Source organism: Apteryx rowi, unplaced genomic scaffold (genome assembly GCF_003343035.1).
Source record: "Apteryx rowi isolate R43461 unplaced genomic scaffold, aptRow1 scaffold_405, whole genome shotgun sequence".
NCBI classification, from domain to species: Eukaryota; Metazoa; Chordata; class Aves; order Apterygiformes; family Apterygidae; genus Apteryx; species Apteryx rowi.
In genome coordinates this window covers 123,061-146,542 of record NW_020450580.1, presented here as the reverse complement: position 1 = coordinate 146,542, position 23,482 = coordinate 123,061, and the positions used below count along the sequence as shown (strand labels likewise).

At 50.0% G+C, this 23,482-nt stretch overlaps 1 protein-coding gene across 7 annotated transcripts in view; it reads right to left on the bottom strand.

The window, feature by feature from the left end:
• The window catches only part of NCKIPSD (NCK interacting protein with SH3 domain), a 60,186-nt gene that overhangs the window by 12,614 nt on the left and 24,090 nt on the right, over window positions 1–23,482 (bottom strand). For 5 of the 7 annotated variants that reach the window (XM_026075505.1, XM_026075501.1, XM_026075504.1 and 2 more), the window contains 7 exons: window positions 20,070–20,182; window positions 19,109–19,310; window positions 14,800–14,887; window positions 11,795–12,423; window positions 4,208–4,378; window positions 2,685–2,771; window positions 1,193–1,331 (listed from right to left, as the gene is read on the bottom strand). In XM_026075505.1, the coding sequence (XP_025931290.1) occupies window positions 1,193–1,331; window positions 2,685–2,771; window positions 4,208–4,378; window positions 11,795–12,423; window positions 14,800–14,887; window positions 19,109–19,310; window positions 20,070–20,182 (1,429 nt within the window). Of the gene's footprint in view, window positions 1–1,192; window positions 1,332–2,684; window positions 2,772–4,207; window positions 4,379–11,794; window positions 12,424–14,799; window positions 14,888–19,108; window positions 19,311–20,069; window positions 20,183–20,623; window positions 20,690–20,751; window positions 20,921–23,482 lie in introns of those variants that run through there. The other 2 variants (XM_026075502.1, XM_026075507.1) reach the window with 2 other exon arrangements.

The following is a 23,482-nucleotide window of genomic DNA, read 5'->3' as shown; positions in this document are numbered from 1 at the left end:
AAGGGGAGGAATAAGGCATTCCTCACCCCCTTCTCACCCTACTTCACCCTGGCCAGAGCCAAGCCACAAACCGACCCAGGAGGCTCTGGCTCCCTGCCTTCCAGGGCAGGCAGCTTCCTTACACTGCTGCAAAGATAGCTGCCGGACACACCACCATCCCTCCCTCCTCAGCACGCAGCGGGTCAGACCCAGAGCCTGATCTTAAGCAGAAAACTTGTTGCAAGGTGCCCCCCAGAGCCCTGCAGGTGTGTGCTCCCACAAGGAGCCAGGGAAAAACTGTCGGGGGACGAGCAAGTCACAGTAATCTGACCACACGTGCTTGCAGCTTAGCCCAATAGCAAAGCAGAACACGTTCATGTGAGGCACCCCTGGGAGAGGCCACGTTATCAGATGAGAAGCGACTAATGTAAGATTACTGCTGTTTGTAATCAGCTTTCCACAATCTTAAAGCCAGGAAGAAAGGAAAGCCACAGTGACTAAACTAACGCCACAGCTGCCCATGCTGACAAGAAAGGCTGACCCTTCCCCACCTTGCTCTGAAAGCTGGGCTGAACACTAGTCAGGCACAGAAGCAATGCTGAAGCTGGTGGGCTGAGAGGGGATTACGTCCATTCCTCATCTTCGGCTTCTAGAAGTGCAACTGGTTGGAAAAAAGAGCTCCATACCGAGTGGAGGATGCTTACTGACCATGACCACAATTTTGTTAACAGCTCTAGCGTTATCACCCCCCGCGGCACACTGGCAGAGGGAAGGTCATTTCCTTTTAACCAGTACACTTCTCATTTATCAGCAAGAAACACCTCCAAGACCTGGCGTAGAGCGCAGAGAAAAACTGCCTATAAGAGGCTGCAGAGATCTTCCTTGAGATCTGCAGATGTCTTCTGTCAGCAGTAAGAAACATATCTGAACAGCTCAAAATGTGCTTTAAGACAAGAAGCGATATAGATGAATAAAGGCAAAGAGCTAAAGCACCTTGCACCACTGGGCTGAAACATCCCCTTCCTCCCATGCATTCTCCACTTACGCCTGTGATAATCTGAGAATAACTTGAAGAACACACGCATTTCTTCCTGGAGCGCTGGGCACGTGGAACAGGCAGGCAGTGACAGGACACCAGTGCTGTAAACAGTCTGCTGGAAAGACATACCTCTGAGGGTCGGGGTACTGGGGCAGCCCATTGGCTCCAGCTTACCTTGTGTGTGAGTCTGCATGTCACGGGCCAGCTCCATCGGCAGCACAGAGTTTACAAGTGTTGAGATAACCGCAGCATCCAAGTTGCACATTGCTCCAAAGCACTTCAACAGCAGCAGTCGTAACGGCACCCTGTGTTCCTGCAAAAACAGTTTCTTAGACCAAACGATGTCCTGGATGAGGGCTTGCTCTAAGGTGGAGGCCACCTGGCTAGCTGCCCCTGCTATTGGGAAAGCTACAGACCATCCCAGGGTAAAAGTGAAAACAGAAGCTCTACCAGCTTTTAACAACAACCTAGGAGTCCTTTTAAGATAACGTTCACAACTGGACTGGCTAGAGGTCACTACCACACGTGGTCAGAGGGCATGCTGCAGCAAGAGCTCAGATCTGAAATGCCACATCTCATCTGATAACAACGATACAGATCAACAACCCATCCCCAACCTTCTTCAGCGTCTGATAGTGGCTCTTCACATCCTGTTCATTAACTGTGAAGCTGCTGGGTTTGTGCTGGGAGCACAGGCTGTTAACCAGAAAGTATTGGGGCCTGCTGGGCAGGATCCCAGCAAAGACCGTGCTCAACCAGCAACTCCCATGCAGGAGCTCTGGCGTGGTGTAACCTTCATGCTCCAGCCCCAGCCAACAAAGCCAGCGTTCAGAGAAGGAAAGCGAGCCAAGCTCTGGCACTGGACACCACAGCGGCCAGGCAGGAGACCCAACTGCTCTGTGTCTGGTCAGGCTTCCCTGAAATCCTGGTCAGAGAACAGCACAGAGCAAAAGTCAGCAGACACCATAACACCTAGCCTGCCTTCCCACTGCTCTCAAATATGCTACAGCCCCCTAACGCCAAGCTCTGGGTTCAGACACAGAAGTGCCAGAGTGAAAACTAAGTGCAACAAAGCTTGAGATGCTGTAGCTGGGGACTGAGGGACAAGGTGGGGACAAGCCTCCAACCTACAGCACAGTCCTACAACAGTCAGTCCCAGGAAGGAGAGGCAAAGCAGCATTTCATAGGCATTGAAGGCAAAACTTCCATTTCTTCTTCTGAATACTGATTTGCTTCCTCAGTCCCAAGGCTTCTACTCACAACCTACTTTCCAAAGCAAAGCTATTTACTAATGCACAGGAGTGCATCCATTAAAAGAGGAGTAGTCACAGCCTGTCAGCTTTCCCAAGGCATCCTCGGAAATCCTTCCTCTAGACATTAGAGATGCTGATTCTGGCCCTGAGTGGAGCTAATAAAAGCAGCAAGCTTTACCGTTCACAGTGCTAGCTACTGCTCAAGTCTAGCATCCTCTACTCCTCCATACCACTTGCATGCATAACATGGCACTAGCCAGCATGCAAAAGGGACTTACTAGAGCTCCGTCTAGTTCATAGAACTGCCCTATCTGGGGGAAAAGCATTACATATATTCATCATAGTAACCCCACTCTTTTGCATCTTCAGGGAAACCTCCAAAAGAAGAGATTTGATGCATCCTGCCACCTTACCATCTGATAATATGCCACAAGGGACAGAACTGATTCAAATTCATTCTTCTTGCACATTTTCTTGCAAACTTCTGGGTCTGCATCTGTCTGGAAACACAAACAAACAGGTCAGTCCAGAGACACATCAAAGAAGCAAGGTGGTTGCTGCAGAGATCTTGGGGCAAGCTAGTTCCTTTTAGATTTCTGTAGCCCCAGCCAGACCATCTTACAAAGAAACCAAAGCTAGACCATGAAGACAGCTCAAGAAAGGCCAGCCACCCTGGAGATTCTGTATCAAAGTGAATTCTTAAGAAACGTCTTCACCATACAGTGTTTCTTGGGCTGAAAACATCTAAAACCATGACCTGAGCAGTGCCTTGATGAGTGCATCTTGCACACACAGCAACTCCAGTGCTGTTCCCATCCTGGGAACATCTCCCCTCACTCCCAAATTATGAGGAAACTGTTGCACAAAATTTGCCTCTCCTTTGCCCTGCAGGCCCCACAGCAAGAATGTAGCCCACGTGTTAAGATAAAGAGAAAGACACTAGTATTTATAATGCAAAAAGATTTGTTCTGCTTATGTCAGAACTGGAGAGGAACATGAAACAGGCGCAAGAACAAACCCCACGCTGGCACCCATAACCTAGATCATGTCACTGCTCCAAGTGACAGCTCCCATACCATCATGCTCCCCTTGCACAGATGGGCTTGTATGTGCTAGAGACAGCACGGAGACGGTATTTCCCACCACTGCTCACTATGGGGGTGGATGTTTCCCATACCCACAAACCTGGTGAGATAGTTTACATTGGCTCACAAAAATAGCTTTGAAGCTCACTTTCAAGGCAACAAAAGAAGTTTCATGTCTTTGCATTTAATGGGCCTCATCCCTCAGGTACTAGTTTGTATCAGAGCAGTGAGAACATAGCTTAGTCTACTTGGGCACACTGTATGCTTAAGAAAACCGATATGTTAAGAGCCAATTAAGAGTTAAGAGTCTGCTTTGAGAAATGAGCACAGAGCTTTGGAAGCTACAGTTTGATGCAGCTCCACATTGCACTTTCAAAAAAGATTAGCATCAAGGAGGTATGACCAGACCACAGGAGGGAGCGCTCAGGGTATGGCATGGTCTCCAGTACCGCCTGGCTCGCACACACACCCAGTAAAGGAAGAAGTTTAAAATGGGCCAGGGCATGCAATGATCCTCACAGCAAACTTCTAGGTTTGCTGGGGGAGGTTGGATTTTTTGGAAGTGAGGTTTTTTTTCCTACAGTAGGTAAATACCACACCTACCATGAAGAACAGTCCTACAATTCTTTTCAAAACAGCTTTGCAAGGTGGACTGGAACACAGTCCAAGAGCTCTGCAGAGCCCACACAAAAGGAAAACACTTTACATCAATGGCGAGGGGTGCACAAGAAGTCCATTCCCTCAGAAACAGCAAATCTGATGGCAACACAAGGATGGAAGATGTCAGAAAAAAAGAACTTCACCAGGGGCTGTTTACTTTGTTAGACCTACAAAGAAAGAAATTTACTCACCAGGATGCGAAGCAGCTCCTCCAGGTAACAGCAGATGACATTTTCATCCTCGTAGAGTGCCCAGCTGCGCTGCTGAGCATCATCCTTGTGCCTGGCCAGATCTGCGAAGATCACCTCCAGCCGCTGCTCGTCATGGCAGACCTGCCCCGAGGGCAGCCCAGAGCTCAGATTCTGCAAAATAAAAAAGCACCAGTTACTGGGGTCCTGACAGTTAGCTGCTGTTTGGGTGACTGGTTAGCACAATCTTTGTTTCAGGACTGACAGTGGACCTCACTCAGTCAAGAGCTGGCAGCAAACAGGCAGTAAGTTTAAGACACGTGCACTGTTTCGGCTTTCATACTTTTTAGGCATCTATCCCCGATCCTTTCCTTGCAAAACTAAGGCACTGGATGAATAAAATTGGACTCCAGCTCTCAAAACCAGGTGCCAGGAGCAGTGTGTGGTCAGAAAGCCTTTAAATCCAAGCTGCCGTCGCTCCGCTGGGGGGGTTAGCCACCTTCGGAGGATGTTGAAGAGCCCAGGAAACCTCGCTCACAGAACAAAGCTACACCTCCTTTTTCTTAGCGCTTGCAGTAACCTGAAGCTGATCCAACGAAGCCAACATTCCCACAGCCCCGGGAATTTGTACCTGGGTCTTGTTTGGATCAGATAACTGCAACATAACACACACAGGTGCATCACAAGCTTTTCCGCTTCCCTTAGCAGTAAAGCGGAGCCCGCCTGCAGAACACCACCAGCTGCTTCCCTGCACTGCGGAGGGTCCGTGCTGAGGTAAGAGGAATGCCTGTTTCCTACAAGAAACTTAAGACAAGAAGCCAACTCAAACGACTGCAGCACTTGCGCATTTCAAAACATTTAAAGGAAAAACCCGAAATGCTAGGCCAGAGTACTACGCTTAGTGCCAGCTAAACCTCCGTTCGCCCTTGCCGCGGAGCAGCGTAACAGCACCACATCTTTTAGGAAAGCAGTCCACCCGCAAGCACCGGGAACCCGAGCTCACCGAACGTGAAGGTATTTATTACTCCTGCGCACACAGCGACCTCAGTAAAAGACGGGCTTCCTCCTGGGCGCAGGCATCAGGCACGTGCTCAGAAGCTGTTCAGCGGGCACGCTGACTTGAGCAGCGTACGCTGCAAAAAGCAGCCTGAAATGGGGAAAGTCAAACGCTCCTGGCATGGGGCATGAACCTCCCACAGGCTGCTCCCAAAGGCAACTCAGAGCACGCTCGCCCAGCAAAACATTTGTGTCCCAGAATACAAAACTACCACCTTTAGCGCGACTGCCTTCTTATTGAAAGAATAACAGTTTTTTTTTTTCTTTCCTGCCCTCTCCTTCCAGTCTGAAAAGGGAATTAAATCATTGACTCAGGCACAAACACTGGCACAGTACTTTAAAAGCCAACTGTCTGATATTAGGTTTGCTATCTTCTGCAGCAAGTACGGGGACCAGTTAATCTTGGGGTGCACTGGTTCTGCCTTCCTTCAGACACAAGATCTCACCCACAGTTCACAGCAGCTCTGAAGACTGCACTATAACGTATATTAGCTCAGCGAATCTTACTGCACATACTTCTTTCTCCGATTGCTTTCAACTGCATACACACCACCACCGCTTTGTACCATGAAGGCTTAACTTGTCATTTGTCTTCCCTAAAGCTTTCCTCTCCCTCAAGATACAGAGAGAAATAGTCAGACAGCAATTAATCAGCTCTGCTAGCCACCCTGCTCTGCGAGTTAGGACAGCCTTCCAGGAGCTAAGCATATCAAATGAACTACCTGCTTTCCTGAAAGCAGGGCAAAAGGGGGCAACCAGCACACGGAACTGGGCTGACTAGAGGTGATAAGCTGAGGCACCATTAAGAGAGGTAAGGACTAATTTGCAGAACTTAAATATGCAAGCGTTTGGAGGCAAAGACAGTAGACAGCAGGAGATCGATGAGGTAGAAGAAAATTCAGCAGAGAAATCCAAAATACAGGAATAACCTGCTCACTGCAAGGTCAAACTCTCAACAATTTTTGGATGAAGCTGTCTTGTGACGTGCAGTGAGAAATCGTTATCATTTAACGTAAAAAGGCCTTTACCACTACTGGTCAGGACACCCTGCTATCGCACTGCGTCTTCAACTCCTGAAAACCTCAAAAAGACCTCACCATACCCTGGCACAGCTCCTTCCAACGGGTCAGCTGCGTGGCTGGTGACCACGAGCCTTTAAGCAGACTTCACGTTACAAGCCAGAGCAGAACAGTTTTGTACCAGAGAAGCAAGCCTATGTCTTTTGTCAGGGATGACGCAAGCACAGTCCCACAACTGCACATGCCATAGCCACCTCGGGAGAGCGAAGTGCAGGAATACGGACCATTCCTGCGCATCTACAACCCTGCAGCCCTCTGTGGAGAAATGACTCCAAACTTATTAACTGTAACGTCTAATGTGCTTTATTAGAGACAGAATTGTTAGTAATTTGCTTCACGGTATTCGAGGTGTGAACTCATTAGGACTTTGATTCAGTGTTTCAATTATATAATAAAAAAAGTATTCTTGTTGTCACCGTTAATTACACAATCTTTGTCAGGCAGATAATGAAGGAGGGAACGTGCTGGTTTAACTTGAACATAAACCACAGTATGCTCTTAAGAAAATTCTGGTGAGCTGTGGATTGCCGAGCAGGTAACTAGGCTACCGGCAGCGCGTGAGAGCAAGGACAGCTTTCAGCAACGGAGCACAGACGTAAGCCAATTTCCTGCTAAATGGCAATTTATCACTGAACCAGTGACGTTAGCTGAGAGGAGACTCACTTTGGTCATGCAATCTCCTCCTCTCTCTAGCAGGGCCGACAAAACCCACAGTGTCCCAAGGGCTTGGGGGATGATCCCCTGTCTACACACCTCGCTCAGAGGCAAAACCGCTCCTCAGAGCACCGCAGGGCTGCTCCTACCTACGGCCGCTGCTGGAACATCGGTTTAGATGAGTGTTTTAATGATTACTCGTTTTAATGACAGCTCTAAATTCTCTTCAGCCTCTTAACGCTAATCTGCTTCCTCCAATCCCTCATCCGCCGCCCGCAAACTCCACCGAACATCAAGCTCCTAATGGACTTGAATGAGATCAATCTATTACCAAGCTCCTCCATCCGGCTGGTGCAACTATTCAGGGCACCGTCTTAATGCGTTCTCAGCACCATCCTCGGCCCTCCCGCTCCTGGGGTCAGGCCTGTGCTGATTAAACATCTTGGCAGCTATTACGACCTGCAGCCTTGCCACGTGGTCGCTTCCAGGAACCTGCCTGCTTGGCCATAAGCAAGAGGATGTTCCGGTATTTCTAACAAACAGCTCCGCTTTGTGTTATTTTGCTGCTTCAAACAGCTCCCTCCCCCAGCGCCGGCAGAAGGAACGGCTGCAGGGCTTTCGTTCCTACCGAGCAGCCCAGCGACGTTTCTGGACCTTCATCCCCGCCTTGTCCTCATGCTGCTCGCAGGCTGCCATGTCCAGCGCGCCAGCCTGGCAGCCACTGGGCAATGCTCTTCCTCCTGAGTCTTCCTCGCTCCCTCCCCGCCACCCCATCGGCGGGCGCAGAGGACCATGGGTGCTTCGGGAGCGTGCACCGTCCGGCAGCTCCCGCTGGATGAGCGCTGACCGTCCCTGGGCAAACCCCGCAGTGGCTTGGCACAGCCATCCGAGGGGACAGTCCTGGGAACGCCACCCCTCCCCGACGCAGCAAAGCCTTCCTACCGCAGCGCCGGCTACAAAAGCGAGAGGCTGACCCTGCTCTCAACACGCGTACGCTGTCGGGCTCCCCAGAAGGCACCGAACCACACTAAACGCAGTGCAAGAGAGACACTTGACTCCAGTTGAGCCGCGCTCTCCAGGGCAGTGTTTTTACACGTGCTCTTGCCCTTCCTCGCTGCTCCTCCTCCTCCTCCTCCTCCTCCTCCATGCAAGATCCCTTCCGCCCCACCGCGCAGCTTGGGCCGAGCTCTACGGCGAAGTTGGACTATGGGTCGCTGTCAGCAGTCTGAAAGCTCAAACGTAAGGCAGCTAGAGGTGGGTCTGCGTCACAACTGGAACACAGCGACGCTGATTTAATAAAAAGCAGATAAGCCATTTCTAAGAGCTCTCTCCCAAGGTTTGGCCAGCTTGTGCATCAGGCAATTTTTCTTGCCTCACGCTCAGTTTAATAAATCCTCAAATCGGCCTCCCTCGACAAGACATCTGTGGTGCTATCCCCTCCCTTCAGATAGGAGATAATTCTGCAGAGCTGCATGCAATCACATATCACCACCACATACTAATCTAAGCGATTTTCTAGATGCCAGAAAATCGGGCAGCGCCTATATTGCCTTTAGTTATGGGCGAATTTCAACAGAGTTCCCATAAAAGCCAGCTCCAGTTTACCATTTACACAGTCTTTCCAGCCCTGCCTTTGAAAAGAGGTTTCCTTTTCCTTTGTGCTTTCTGTCCGTAAACCACATAATTCATTAGGAATTGGCTCAAGGACAAGAACAGGGGCCATTTCCAAGGCCAGGACAATCCTTAAGTGGGGAAGTCGATTTGGCATATTTGCTGCTGTAGGTCAAGCTCCCCAAAGTAGTATGTTATTTCTGAAGCCTCTTTCACACGGGTTGAGCAGCTCGGGTGCCTGGGACCCACTGCTCTTGCTATCACCTGTTCTAGAAGCTGGACCGCGATGCTCTCCCAGCTGGAGGGCCGTTTCTCCCTCTTTGCAACACGCTTTTGGGCAGATGCCATGGTGGAGGAGGAGGAGCAAGGTAAATAAGAGTAAAATGCTGCAGCAATTCAACCTTCGGAACGTGCTGGGAATAAGAGGGAGGTACCGGATTCTAAAATTGATTTAGTAAACCAGTGATTTGACTTCAAATTAAGACTGGAATGGGGGCAGAAAGGATATAACTAATTAAGGAATGCCATGCAAAGCTTGAAATAGGTATGATATTTACTATCAGTAGGCCAAAGCTGTGATCAAAGATGATGTCTTACTTCATTTTAGGGGGCAAAAAAAAAAAACCTTGAAAAATATGCAGACATATTGACCATGTATTTGCATGGATTGGGGTGCAGAGGGATTTAAGAAGTTACAAATTAAAAAACAAAACACCTTGACTGAGAACCAAAGATTCAGCAGTAATCCTACACAGAATCACTTTATAAACAGAAGCCCCTGAGATCATGGAACGATTTGATATAATGAATAAAACGAAGTCTATAATGATAATTTGTACCATTAAACTACACTAGCGAAGCTAAGGCAGTACAACCACCCTGCAATTGCACGTGGCAGTCCTTTTAACTGCTAGAGCTAGTCTTTTAGGTGAAAACCTCATCTGGTACCAGGCACCAATATACCAGCAGAGATGCATCTTCCACGTGGGACAGTCAGGAAGAATGCACACCCTAACCAAAACATTCACATCAGAGCCCTGTGCAAGCCAACCTTGGCTCTCCATCTGAAAGCAGTACGGTTCAAGATTTGTCACGACGTTTTATGAGAAAAGACAGGATATTTTGCTCCTCCATGTAGTACCTAGCATTTTTAAGCCCCACAGACGTCCTGAGCGACAACTACCGGTATCAGTTACAGGTAGGTAGGTAGGGTAGTCTCCCCCACACTGACATCAGAATTTATGCCCATGCTTTTCAGACTGGTCTGCAGCAACGGCCATAAATTGAGCTTTTCAAATACTAGCTGCAGAAACTTGGCACATGTTTGTCCTCTGCTAAATGACTTCTGTGGAATTTAAATTATTGTATCCTGAGATCAGGTATTTAAGATCAAAATAATATTCAAATCTTGTCCAAGGTCCAAATAACAGCAAACTGAATGGAACTGCTTAGAGCGTGCGTCCAAGCCAGATCGTTTGCCTGAAACAGCTAAAATTTTTTGCTAAATCTAGATCACACATTGATACTGTATTATTTCAGGAGTAGGAAGCAATTAACCATTGGGTTATGGCCACAAACTGAGACTTGATTGCTGCTTACAGGACGCTCTGTTCAATGTAGACAGTTAACTAGATTATGATTTGATCCAAAATTTCAATGCCAATAGTTCTCCATATTCAAATGCCTCCAAACAGCTCATTATAATCGTGCCACTAGCACTGCAACCCTAATCTTAGGTGTTTATATGAAATGTACTCCTCGGGGCTGTACTCAGCAAGCGGGAGCAGGAATTTATCATGCCTCCAACGAAAGCCGAGGGCTGCCCAGATGCACGCAGCTATTTCAATGATGGCTGCAAGAAGCATTCTTTTATTTTTCCCCTCGTGTGTCCGTAATAGAGGAAGGAGGAACGTGTGATCATTTTGGTATAAGGTTTATTTAGAGCAAGTGGAAGATAGCACTCCTTCTCCACTCTTCTGTGGTTAAAGAAAAAAGAAAAGGAAAAAAAAAAAAAGGCCAAGGAGTGTATTATGGGATAGTAGAGAAGTACGCACAGCAAGACACCAACAACATAGAAGTTGTGCGTGCTCCATAGTCATAAGAGAAAAACACATGCAGATTTATAGTACGCACGGGCATGCTGAATCTACACAGTCTAGCAGGCTGGAAGGAAAAAAAGTTTATACAAGGCTTTTTCTTACAAAAGGTTTCTATAAACAACCACTTATTACTGAGGCTCCATTTTTCTCAGCTTCTATGCGTTGCATTTGTAGCAGAAAATACCTCTTTAAAAAGTCAGTATTAATTTCTTTCTCCAGTTCTGGGCTGCCACAATGGCTCTCCGCGAGCTTCACAATGAACGGCAAACAGCTCATGCCAGAGTGGAGGAGCAGAAAGAGTAAGCTTGCTTCTTTCTTTCACTCCCAATTGACCTTTTTGCCACAGCCTTTAGCTGGAACATTTGTTCTCCTGCTTTTTATTTCTGCACGGGTAGAGTCTATTAATTTTAAGCATTCAACACGTCCCCATTAGGTTTCTTCCGCCCATTCTTTGGTGTCAAGCCTCTTGCTTTTTTTTTTTTTTAATTTCTCTGTGCTTTCACTCTGATTAGGAGCGATCATCAAGGCCAAGCGGAGGCTTCATTCATGGTCTCCCTCTCCCATCAAACCGAGGAGCCGCCCCACCAGACCAGGCCCGTTTTCTCAGACCGCTTCTTGCCCTGCTGCACCCGTCCCTGCCGGCGCTTCGCGGCCGCCGCTGTGCTTGGGACCTGAGAGGTTGCCGTCTCCATCTCAGCATCCTTCCCCAAACCGCAGTCCCGTCCGAACGCCGCCGGCGGCACGCCCGGTGCTGCCAGCGCCGCGGGGCCCGCTCAGCCCGCTCCTCCTCTCTCGCCGCCAGCTCCAAACCTACGGTTAGGCCTTACTCACATCTGCAGCTCACCTCGAGAACAAACTCGCGTTTCCCACTTCCCTGACGTGGCTACCAGTACTCCGACCTGGTTCAAACCCTTGGTCCCCTCGGCTAGTCCCTCACACCCATTCAGTATCTCTCCCCTTCCCTTCGGGATCTCCCTGCACTTCCCACCCCAAACTTCAGGGGAACCCACGTGAGCCCACGACACCTTTCAGCCGACACTAGCGCCGTGGCCCTTTGCAGCAGCCCCGCGGCAGAGCCCTGCGCTCGCTACCTTGCTCTCCACCACGGAGATGAGGATCTGCTCCATGATGTTGCTGGTCGCCGGGACGGAGGTCTGGATGTGGCCGATCACCACGCCGATGGCCACGCGGGACAGCTCGTAGCTGAGGTGGGTGTTCCTGCGCACCAGCTCGATCAGCTCGGCCCCGATCGTCTTCGGCACGGACGCTGTCAGGCCGCCGGGCTCCGGCGCCGCGGGCTCCACCGCGGCCGCCTTCTTGTCGTCCAGGCAGAGCGCGCTGAAAGCGTCAAGGCTGGCAGGGGGAGCCGGGGCGGCTTTCTTGACCTGAGGATCCTTCTCCCCATCCGCGGCACCGGACCTCTGGACCCCTCCCTCAGCGGGCGGCGCGGGGACAGCCCGCTTGGCCTGGGGAGATTTGCTGGCCCCCTCCTTCGGGGAAGTTCCGTAGCGGGAGTGAGCCACCGAGCTCGTATCCAAATTGCGCGTTATGGTGGTGTGCACGCTCCGGCTGGGGACGGGGGGAGGCGTGTTGGCAGGGCTCGACGTGGCTGTCGGGAGGGCGGTTTCTGACGCAGAAGAAGTGGTGTACAAGGTGTCCAGGGACGTTGTGCTTATAGAGGAGGCACTAGAAGCTGACCCAGGGATAATTTCAACAGCGTCTGAAAGGGAACAATTAAAAATGCCTTAGCAACGGCATCAAAGGAAAAAAGAAAAAACAAATCGCTGCAGCACAGCCCATTGAAAGGCTCGTTGCGCATGCTACCAGAGCAGTTTAACTCCTCTTCCTGCCTCGCTTATCTCAAAGCAAAACCGTACAAGTTCTCTCTGGAGCATTCCCGCACAATCACCTCTTTAGAAAGGGGAAAACTACTCTACTGAGACGAACACTCTTCAAAGGGCTCAGTGTTTTCCACGGGGGAAGGGAGGGAGGGAGGGACAGGACCAAGGGACAGAGAAGTCTTTTCCCCTGGCTCAGCAAGGGCCATTGCCTGCATTCAGGATGCAAGCCACTACTTTTGAATGACATGCCGGAGCATTTCAAGACATTGAAGGCTTCGCATGGCAGCAAGCATCTCCCTCTTGCTCAGATCTCTCCCTGCAGCACGTGTGCAGTACGTGTACACCCCAGTTAGTGTCAACAGCGGGGAAAACGTTTGGCTGACAAGCACCGGTGGTCTCTCCCTCTCAGCACTCTTCTGCATTTGCTCACAAGCCCCGTAGACCTGGCTAGCACACACTGCTTTCACAAGCCACCAGATGATTATCTGTTCTACTTTATTTCTTTCCCCTTTCTAGTTTTGCCTAGCTCTAGCAGTGGTAGTTGTCCCATTTTTCTAGGAAAAAAATCTGCTATAAGCAACTAAATCGTTAAGATGTTTCTTTACTAATATCCAGTTTAATATGTAGCTTTGTTAAGCTTTATCCATTAGTTCTAGGGGACAGAAACACATCTGAGTCCTTCCTTGACTACGAAAACAGACAGTTACTGGGGCAAACACTAGGATATCTTCATCTAGAGTTTAGAGAGAACAGCTGATGTTGGAGCTGGAAGAAAAGGAGCGCACACCGCAGGGAGCTCACTTCTCGGAGACCGTAGTCTCGCTCTGCACAAATACTCCCACAGCCTCTCAGTTTTTCTGATACACCGGCTTATGCACAGGAAATTACCTTTCCCCTCAGGCAACACATCTTTCTCCCATACCAAACGAGGGACAGACACACGAAACGCCTCCCCATTTGTCTTCTGCTGCGCAGCCCATCCTGCAGCCAAGCCAAATCACACCTCTTGCTGTACCTCCGCAGCCTGGGACTGCCCGGTACTTTCGGGAAGCCCTCCACGAGTCCCTCCGCTGGTATGAAGGATCCATCTCAAGGCAAGCGCAAGCTGGGCAGAAAAAATGCACCCCTTCCTCCCACAGGGGTTCAGCTTTCCTCCTTCTCCTTTTTTTCCCCACAGAGAAGCATTCACAAATTATAGCTCCCACCACGTTTCACTAAATCAAGAATGAATTCAAGGAAACCGACCTTTGCAAATTCCCACTGCCACAGTGAAAAATGGCTCAACAAATACCACGAAGGAAGCTGGTGCCAGCCCCACGTTTCGGTTACCTATCCGATCCGCCCTGCTCCTCACAGGGGGACACAAGTGAGCTTGAAACGGGCTGCGTGACACCGCAGCATAACCGCCGCTGCAACGCTTTGCAACAGAGGACGGCACTTTGGCAAGTCGACAGCAAGTCGGCAAAATGACTCTGCTCATTTCCTCGATTAACCCAACTGTGCTGAAGACGGAGGAGCTCCTGCCAGCGGCTCTTCGTCCTGCTCTGGTCCGGACCCCAGCGCCCGTGCCTGCCAGCTCCCCCACCTGCCTGCAGCACATACACGGCCGTGCCCCGGTCACTGCTGGCCGGCGATGGTGCTATTCCCGCTTCTCACAGAGACCAGCCACCAATTCCGCAAAAATCTCATCTGACCGTTGTACAAAGAAGGCGCTCGACAGCCTGGGAGCCAAAAGTTGACCCGAGCCTGTCCTAAAAGCGCTACTAGTGAGCTCCCTCTGGTGAGCTACCGCACTTATCACAGCTGGGAAAAAGCCTTGCTCTGCCTTGCTGGGAGATACCCACAGCATTTGGGGCAGAAAACGGCCACAAGGACCTTAAATCGCTGAGGTGCGCGCTGGTCAGACCAGCCATCTGGGCAGTCGGAAGGTTTGCTCCCTGGCGAGTGCCCCTTCTCCAAGGCAGCCGGCGTAGGAAGCCCAGAAGGATACTGTAGCTGGCACCCGTTCGCCGCTGGCGGGAGAGAAAGCGCAAGCACCAGGCAGCCAAAAGTCCTTAGAGATGGAGAGGACATAAAGGAGCACTGGCCACCACCATTAGGATTAAAACCTATGGGAATTTAAACCCCGTGTTCCCTTCAGCAACAAGCAAAGGGATGCTCTTCTAAGCGCGCAGCAAGAGCAGCCAGTCCAGGGCAACGTTATACAGTTCCTCGCCTGTCTCTTGTCCGAGATCTAAAAAGTGATTTGTCCTTACTTTTAATGGGTGCAGCAATCTGCGCGTTCTTGCGTTTCTCTGGAGGTGGGGGCGTGACGGGAGCAGCACGTCGGGGCTGTGGCGGGATCTGTAAGGAGAGATTTTAGAGCAATCAAAGGAGGTTGACAATAAAGACATTCCCTGTTATAAAGCCCTCTTTTTTTGTGCGCGTGTGTAAATTTGTCCTTACGTCTCTCTCATCATTCCAGGGAGTTTTCTCAGGAGGACAGGTATTAATAGGCAGCTTCCTAGAAGAACAAAGCAGGACTCAGACCTGCTGCATCCCCTCCCTGCGCGGGAAAAGCAGCCCTTGTTTAATTGCTATGTTCAGCAGCACATAGCACACATGTCGTGTAGACCTGTCAAGCAGTTACTCCTTCCTTATTCCAAATGCAGTCCCACACATTCACCATGACTTTACATTACTCTTAATAGCTCTACAGAGGCTGCAAACAGAGTGCATATTTAGACGCTCTTCTGGAGAGATCCATTACGTCAGCTACAAATATCCTTGCAGAAAGACAAAGCCAAGGATTGGAGACATGGAAATTCCTCTTCCATGCTTTCATAGCTATTTCTACTTATGCAGGGAGGGAGAAAAATCAGGCTAGAATCGCTGTGAGCTTATACACTATAGCAAAACCTGCTGGGAAAAGCTCTTGCTAGTGAGTTGCACTAACTCCCTGCATCTGGTATCTCTCCTGTAAGTCTCCTCTCCTAGCAAAGCCGAGCCAGGAACATAAGAGCCGCTGACCCAGATTTCTACCCTCTGATCTTTTCCTGTTGGATACAGATACCATGATCGCCCGTGTCTTTTGCACCTAGAATTACTGCAGCAGGGTGTAACTCCCTAAGCGATCAGCGGTGATGTTGTGGCTATCACTGAATACAACAGCCAGACTAAGTGGAAGTGCATTGCATGGGTGCTCGAATCCACACAGCCTAACAGCCGAGGGGTCTGGGTCTCTGAGGATTTCCACGGTTCAGAGCCTGGCTGCCTGAAGCACACCTCTGTTTTTATGAGATATTGCAATTGCTGCCTGCAGAAATACAATTTAGTTTAGAATCAGAAGGGAAAAGTGATTATGGCCTGCATCTCTCAGCGACAGCTCAAGGAAACCAGCTGGAATCTACCACAGTGACATTTAGGCCATTATACAATGCTAATTTTCTATGTTTCTTTAGCCCTGAAAGAGAAGTTTATCTGTGAACTGGAAACAGGGATCAATACTGAACTTCAGAGCAGTCCTAAAATGCCGACCCAGGGCACAGAGCACTGCCAACCCCCAGAGTGAAAAACTGAGATTGGCCCCAGAAAAATCCAGGAGTAAAACTGTATTTTAAATAGCTCCAGAACAAGGAAAACAAAAAGCATACTTTTTCCTGTAACCAAAGAGGACAGAAACTTCCTCTGAGATGGGAGCAAGGACATTCCTGCAAAGAAGATGCCTCTAGGAGCTGCAGCTTCAAATATTTGAACACTCAATGTCAAAAGTTGACAGTACAGTGCTCACAGCCCTCAGTGGAGCCTACCCAAAATCTGAAATCAGCATTTTACACAGCTTACAAAGACTTTTAAAAAGGGGTCTCTTGCTCCCTCCCACCCAACACGTAAGAACCCCTTACAACGTCCTGTAACCAGCCACTTCTCCAGGTGCACCTTTAACTAGGCGACTAGAACGAGGGACTCCTGCAAACTCCCAGGTCGAGCTCTTCTGCTATCGTCAGGCCACCTCGTGTTGTTATCTGGGGAAAATGCTATATGACACTTGCGGAGAGAACCAGCTGGAATCTAACAAGTACATACTTGTTCTTTAAAAATCATCGCTGTTGGTCCAAAAAGAGACTGCACAGCTGAGAGAGGCGAAGCCGAGCACGAGAGGTCTCTGCAAAGCACGGCTGGAAGGCTGGCCCAAAAGCGGGCGAGCTCAGCTGCGCTGAAGCCAGGCCCTCCGCGCACAGCGGCAGGAAAAGCAGCCCGAGCCAGAGCCGCTTGGCACAGCGCGGCCGCAATTACCGAAGCAGCGGGATTTAGCAGCCAGGCAGGCTTAGAGTTTAGAGCAGCAGCGTGACATTCTTTGGAGGCCGAGAGGGCTGGGTCATTCTCGAGTATTTCCATGGCTTTATTATCCCTTCTAAATATACCAGACAAGTTTAACACAACTCTTAGGGCTCAGTGTTTAAATTAACAGATGCACATCTGACGTTAGCTCAGAGCCCCAGATAGCATCACGCAGTCGGCTCGGCCAGCCTCATTTAGACGGCCACGCGCCGCAGCCCGAGTGCTTGCGACGAGAATGCAAAGCATCAAGTGAATTCCCCAGGGCCGACGGCTGCCGGAGCTGCGAGCCGCAGCGCGGTCAGGGCTCGAGAGGGAGCGACAGATGGGCCTGCCCGCCCTCGGCCCGCCATCGAGGGGGCTCACGGGGCAGAGGTGCAGCAATCAAACCCCTGGGGAAGGGGAGGGAAGGGGAGAAAACGTCCTCCCTCCCTCCAGCTGCCATGGGGAAGGTAGGTAAGCCGCAGGAGTTCATTAAAAACAACAACAACAAAAAAAAAAAGCATGTAACCTCCTCAAGGCAAACTCTGCCAAGCCGGACACTGCAGTCTACAGCAAAGCCTTCCAGAGAAGAGCATCAGAAGTCCGCACTAAGCTTTCACAAATCCAGCAGATTTTATGACTGAATCATTCTGAGAGCTCAGCCTTTTCCTTAGCACCTGGTATACAACTGCCCCAGATTCCCACCCCATGGAAACTTGAGAGGAGTTAAGCAAAGGCTCAGCATGGGTGCTATGACCTGCTGCTTCAGCCAGTCCAGCCCTTGGGGAGCAAAGCAGCCCACACCACCAACAGGAAATTTGCACTTCAAAATTTTGCTAAAGTTTTCAGATGCAAAATTAGAGGCACCTAGAAATCCAAAACGGTGAAAAGCACATCCCAAGACCTCCGCTTCCCAAGAGTTATTGAAAAAGCTTGGATTTCAGTAGGTCTCCTCTTTGGCAGCTGCATAACCAGCTAGAGTGAAGGGAAGCGATGATGCTTCCTCCATCTTGTGCTTTCAAAGCCTACAGGAAATCCCTCCATCCAACGGTTACAATCTCAATGAGCCCTTTCAGCGCAGGGCAAACAACGCTGGATGCACTTTGACTGCATCCTCACTGCCACCCACACAGAAACAGTTCTTTGTCAGCCAGGGAATTTGTCTTGCTCCTTTTTGGCAAGCGACCAGACCACAGATCAGCAGAGAAAGATGGAGAATCAGCATGAAGAATGGGCCTTAAGCTGCTCCGCTTTCTTAGCCCGTAATGCAGAGGCTGGAGAATGCAGCTGTTTTGGCTGCCTAGAAGAGAGAACTAACGTCAAGCAGAAAATTGGGATTTGTAAGGCTGCCTGTGTTCTGCACGAGCCAGAGCTACCTTTCATCTCTGCAGACTCACAATTCTTTAAGTCTAAAACAAGCCTCATATACTAGCAACAACAGTATATCAGTACCTTATGAACACTGCTTCCAAACAGTTATCCTAGACAGATGAAGACAGACTACAGTGTACATGTTCATCTGCAGGAGAAAAACATCTCCCTGCTCATCCTTGCTTAGCCTTTAGCCCTGACTTCCACCTCTGCCTACACCGTGTAATCAGCCACATAATTCATCCTGAACAATTGCTGCATCCGTCCTTGGCTGCTTCTCTGAAGCCTTGCTGACGCCACACTGTAACCTTGGAACACGTACCGTTCTGATAAAAAAAAAAAAAAAATCTGCTTCTAAATTGTATTTCCTGCATTCTACCCTTAATTCATCACCACAAGTAACATTCAGACAAAGCAGGATCTTGCTTTTTAAGATCTGAGTTGTAAATAAGCAGCCACAGCAGATAAATGCTTAAAAAGCAAAGATCTTGTGCAGATTTAACAAGGGAGAAATATAAAGCAGTGCTGAGTACTCAGAGAGAGTTCTGCTGCTTATGTGAAAACTGCTTTTCAAAGTACCGTCTGAGGAGGCTGGAACATTTTAGAAAGCTGTCAAAAAATAGTCATCCAAATGAGAGCAGATCTTGCACATCACCATAAAGTCTTGGATCCTCAAGGATCCCAAAAAGCGTTAAAAGTGTAAATAACACAATGGGACTGTTCCAGACTCCTTGAATAGAGCGTAAGTTCAATTTACAGCACCCAGGGAAACATCACAGTAGTCCCAGGCAAGCAACAGAAACACTTTCTTCGTGGCTTCAGCTGTGCAAGGCATGTCATTAAACAGAATAAGCAGTGTCATACCATCAAAGAAGGAAAGTGTCCAGCCACTGTTACCTGATACAGGCCTTCATCCTCCTCCTCAAACTCGGTGTTTGGAAGACTGTGATGTCGCTCGTATCCCGTCCGGCACACCCCGTTGGGCTGCCGCGCCACATCCAGATGGTGATCGCTGGAGGACTGGGTCATAACCATCCCCTGAGGGGCTGGCGAGTGACCTTTGCGGGACACGGTCTCCTTCCGGTGATGGATCAGTTTTCTGGAATGGAATGACGACATCAAGAACAGCAAAGCTAACGGAAGGGAGTCAATGTGTTGTAATGTTTAAATGAGATATTGCACTGGGGTTTTTAATATATATATCAGATTGGGGTTATGTTACTCTGATGATTGACTCCAGTTTCATTAACAACTGAAGAAGCACTTCTGGGGGAGGAAGGAAGAGGCTCTGCAAAAGGCCCATGATTTATTCATAAGTTCGCAGGAGAAAAATGCTTCTTCTTCAGGGGAGTTACATATTGCATTGCAAGCTTCAGAGATTGCCTGCACTTTAGAATCACTGTTCAACTGAGACGAAGCCAGCATGTGTCAGTGCACGGTGTGAGGTGTCAGAGGAAGAAAATTCTCACCACAATCAATTATTTGTGAACATCTTAAAAGACCCTATGCCACACAGCTAATGACTCCTGCAGTTCCTGGCTGGTAAGAGAGGAGAAAACACAACAGGAAAGGTTTTGGATTTCTCCTCTAAGCCTACAATGCAGCTGAGTTTCCTTTTCTTTACATATACAGGGATAGAGGGGCAAGATGAAGCACCGCTTTGTTGGAAGGCAGCTGACAGGAAGAGCAGCAGAGGCAGCCACCAGAGCTGGAAAGCTCGCTGGGCATATCAGCACTGTGCAGCACAGGGACTCAAATCAGTGATGCCCAACTTGACCCCCAGGAATCGGAAAGACAAAAGCATCATGCGTTGACCACCCTCCATCTGCCACCTCTCCGCGGTGCCGGCAGTACTTACTGCAGGACGTCTCTCTGCTCCAGGTTGTACTTGCCCCCATTCTTCATGGCTGCATTGTGCACAGCCTCGATGGCACGGTCAATGGACTGGAGAACCACATCTTGCTCCAGCACCTGAGAAATGTGACACCTCGCGCGTTACTGCGCCACTTCAGCTGCAATCCTCTTACATCAGAGCTTACAGCTGGAAAGACTAAAGTACGCGAAACCCACGGAGCAGGCACTGCCAGAGCCGAAAGGCCAGCGAGCAGCTCCCAGAGCCAGGACCCCATCCTGTCACTGCCTCCCTTTCCCCTCCTTCCTCCAAAGGAAACTTATTTGAAGCTGTGCTCAAAACAGAGTCTGCCCACTCAAGGTTTGTGGTTGGAAAAGAAAGCCACCGTTAGGAGCACCGGCAAGCGCCCTGCGGCTCTGTGCCCCCCTCGCCGTTCGGGCCCTGAAGTCCAGCAATCACTGCAGGGAGACCAGTGGCAGAACCGCAGGACCACAGAGCAGCCTCGAATATTCAGACTGCTACGGGGAGCCTTTGAGATCCCTCCGCAAAGCCCCACTTACTCCAAGCTCAGTTCTCTCTGCTCTCACCGCCCGCTATAGAGCAAATGCACAGCTGTGAATGTCACAGACCCAGCCAAGATCTGGTGGCCTTGTACGTTCACTGGCTCTGGTTCTACCTTTCTGCTCACTTTTTTCTTGATGGTTTTATACTTGTTTTGCAACTTCAAGTGGCTTTCCCAGATCTCCACCCAAACCATCATGGTAACATTTATTCTTCATGCCAGCCAGTTTGGCACTTGTTACTGCAGCTGAAATAAACAGCAGCCTTGAAAGAAGAAATACCAAACACGTCAGTCACCAGGTTCACGCAGGAGGCTTGCAGCGAGCTGTGGGGAAGGGACGCACGGAAGTTAAAGCAGGTTTCCACACTCGGGACGTTCTTCGAGCCTATGTTTGTCAACAGTTGACAAGTCTTCAGAAGAACAGTGCTAGGGACCCTTAGCAGCAGGCCCAGCAGAGCTACAGATCGCCCATAAGCCGTGGCGGCTGGCGCCTGCACCGTTCGGTATCGCTGCACGCGATCTCAGCCCGCTGCAGGCAGGGGCTGAGCAAGCGGGGAGGGGAGCGCTTGGACCCCGGCACTCAACGCAGCTGTTTGAACACTAATACCCCCTTCATCTCTGCTTGCTTCGCCCCCCTCCCTGCATCAGAGCTACCATTTATCCAGCCAAGGAGCGGCTGGATCTCATCGCCGATGCACCTTAATTGGCCTTAGGGGGCTGCAGAGCAGCAGAAGGCAACCCCTCCCCGCCGGGGCCAAAAGTGCCTGCCTCCTTAGCACTGCCATGCAGCTTTCTGATAACATGCTATGTATTATTTATGTCCTGATTAATTACTAAATCAAATGTGAATTAACAGCAACTGCAGACTCCGAAAAAACTCCCGACAAGGCAGGGAATGAGAGGCTCGCTCTGAAACACTTAGCTTTGGGGGGGGGGGGGAAGAGAAACTGCTTTTGTTGGCTTGTTTGTTTTCCCAAGAAAAATAGATGAGGAAGAAAACAACGGGAGGGACTTTTAAAAATAAAAACAGGTGTGTTAAAATAAATCTACCAAATTCAATTAACTGCCAGACCAAGGACCAAACCAATACTCAGAACGCAACGTGGGGAGAAAGCCTCCAAACTGCCCCAACCCAGGAGGAATGTTGCCACCTATAACTAAAGAAAACCAAGCAGAGTTCGCTTGAATACATTTAAAGAAGCATCGGAAGGAAACGCAAGATATTTCAGAGAATGCATTTCATTTTCTGAGATGATAAGGGAAAATTAAGGCAAGATGCACATTTCCTCTGGGAAAGAGGAACGGCAAGTGCAACGGTGCAGAAGTCTCCCAACACCTCCCTCCTATGGGAGCTCCCGGGCTGCTCCGCACGCTGGTGTCCGCTGCCCTCCGCACAGCCCTCACTGCCGCCCCGCGCTGCTCCCATGTCAGCTCCCACCCAAAAATTCAACACGGCTCCTGCCGCAGCCTCCAGACACCACCCAACCTCTTGTCCCCAGCCGGAGGGATTCGGGGACATCCACCTGAGAGTGCCATCGCCGCTCCGCTGGGTCGGTTCCCACGAGCCAACCGTGAGCCCGCTCCCGGCAGTACACTGCTTTACACCACCCTCCCGACGGGTTACGGGAACGCCGGATTTCACACCCTTCGCTAACCGCCTGCACAGGATCCGCCACGGCAGCGACCTGCGTAATCGCACTAACACGGTCACTTGCGGCTCTGCGAACGCATCTTCCCTCCGCATCCGCCGCTGTCCCCGTCAAAAACGTCCCTCTGCACCAGAAGCGCCCCTTAGGCTGCCTCCTCTCGCCCTCCCCAGTCTCCGAGGCTTTCACCCACATGGTTTGCGACCTTTTTCACTTCGATCTTCCCAGAGAAGATCACAGCATGGAGCACTGGACAGATTTGCTCCCCTGCCCTCTTCCACAGAGTCCTCCAAAGTTGTCCCCAACCCACCAGAAAGCCGCTCTTCACTTTGCATAATGCTATTTGGGATAGAGACAGTGCTTCTTATTTGCTAAAAGACACCATTTTTACACTAATGTGGCAGCCCTGTGATAACTGGCTTTTTGCTGCTGTGCAGCTCTTCATTTTTTCTCTCCAATCCTGTATTATTAACATGGCCTGTCAGAAGGACTTGAACAGAAAAAGCAGCATTAACTTGCCATTTGCACTTTATTACTTTGTTCACGCTACTCATAAATCCTACCCGTTTCCCTTGCTTGTCTGATCCGTTCAGCTGGAAGGATCTTCAGCAGAGGGGGCCACAACCCATTCAGGGTTTATAGGACACACAGCATCGGGGCTCCCCAGCACTATATAAATAAACATAATAAATGAGACTTGAAATCCTGAATAAATCATTGGATTAGACAGGAATAAGACAGCCACACATTCCTTGAGGCTAATCAAAATGGCATTGGCAAGGCTTGCTTTGTGAGCAGAGAACGGACAAAAAACCAACAAAACATTGGGGTTAAAGGAGCTTGGACTGGGTGAGGGGGAAAGTCAGGTCTGACACTGGCTCATCTGCAGTTTCTTCTTCCCTAGGATCCAAGCAATGACCAACTCACAGATACTCGGAGAAGTGCACGGGCCTAAAGATCCAACCTGCTTCCGCCATCTCGCTGCTTCTTCCACAGTTCTGGAAGAGCTGTCACCTCGCACTCAGCAGCTCTGGCAGAGGCTTGCCTGCCGGCATCCAGCGCCCGCTCCTGAGGATGTTCTCAGCTCAAACGCACCCAGGCAGAGGCCCTGAGCACCCACACCCTCGCACGTGCCATACGCAGTCGTAGCGGCGCCCGGCTCCGTTATCCTCCAGCGCCTGCAAAATAGAGAGCTCGCAGACCAGCACCAA